Here is a 1,130-nt window from a genome sequence, read left to right as displayed (position 1 = left end):
TTTTGGGTCTCACTTCAGGTTGCAGCAGTTCAGGGTGTTTGTATTTATCACTGTTTATGAACTGTGGGGTTAAAGGGTTGACAGGTGGACTCTGTTCATCTCTGTGGTGAAGCTGTGTGCTGCTAAAACAGAGAGGCTGCAGAAAGCAAAATCCCTGTAGCTCATCAGGGAGGCTTTTAAACTCAACTCAGAGGTTGCAGCTTGTATAAAAAGGCACTTTCCTCTGGCAAGAGCTCATGAAATGTCTCAGTAAGGCGTTTCTTTACAGTTCTTTGTAGGAGAGAACATGAACCCAGATGGCATGGTGGCTCTGCTGGATTTCCGTGAGGATGGGGTGACCCCCTACATGATCTTCTTCAAGGATGGCTTGGAAATTGAGAAGTGTGTAAGTACCAGCCCAGGGGGGTGGAGGTGCCTTCCACCAGAGACAGCAGCTCCTCCAGCTGTCCAGAGGAGCCACAGCAATGCTGGGAGGGCTGGAGCAGCTCTGCTGGGAGCACAGGCTGAGGGAGTTGGGGCTGTTCAGCCTGGAGAAGAGGAGGCTCCGGGGGGACCTTAGAGCCACCTCCCAGTGCCTGAGAGGGGCTACAGGAGAGCAGGGGAGGGACTGTGCACAAGGGTTTGGAGGGACAGCACGAGGGGCAATGGCTTTGAGCTGGAAAAGGGCAGATTGAGGGTAGACATGAGGGAAAAGTTCTTCAGTGTGAGGGTGACAGATCCCTGGAATAGGTTGCCCAGAGAGGTGGTGGAGGCCCCATCCCTGGGGACATTCCAGACCAGGCTGGATGAAGCTCTGAGCAGCTTGATCTAGTTGATGTCCCTGCTTGTGGTGGGGGGTTGGACTAGATGAGCTTTGGAGGTCCCTTCCAGCCCAGACACTCTGTGATTCCATGATTCCCTGCTAGAGCTGGACAGTAGCTACTGGTTTAAAAACCCAGTTTGTGCAGGTACTGCTGCTTCCTGTCACACAAAGTGGCTGTTTGGTGACACTGGGAGGGGCCATGGCTTCACTGCTGTGATCTGTGGTGACTTCATGGCTCAGAAATGCAGGAGGAGTTATTTGGGATGTGGTTGGCACTGGTTTAAAACTATTAATGAAGATGTCCTGTGAAGTGGAGCCCTTCTGTGCA

General features: G+C 52.6%; 1 protein-coding gene across 1 annotated transcript in view; it reads left to right on the top strand.

The window, feature by feature from the left end:
- TPT1 (tumor protein, translationally-controlled 1) overlaps positions 1-1,130 on the top strand; it is a 3,739-nt gene that overhangs the window by 1,260 nt on the left and 1,349 nt on the right. The window contains exon 3 of the mRNA XM_008942374.1: positions 269-385. Within this exon, the coding sequence (XP_008940622.1) occupies positions 269-385 (117 nt within the window). The remainder of the gene's footprint in view (positions 1-268; positions 386-1,130) is intronic.

This window comes from Merops nubicus, unplaced genomic scaffold, assembly GCF_000691845.1.
Source record: "Merops nubicus isolate BGI_N331 unplaced genomic scaffold, ASM69184v1 scaffold28876, whole genome shotgun sequence".
Taxonomy (NCBI): Eukaryota; Metazoa; Chordata; class Aves; order Coraciiformes; family Meropidae; genus Merops; species Merops nubicus.
This window is presented reverse-complemented; position numbering and strand designations above follow the sequence as displayed.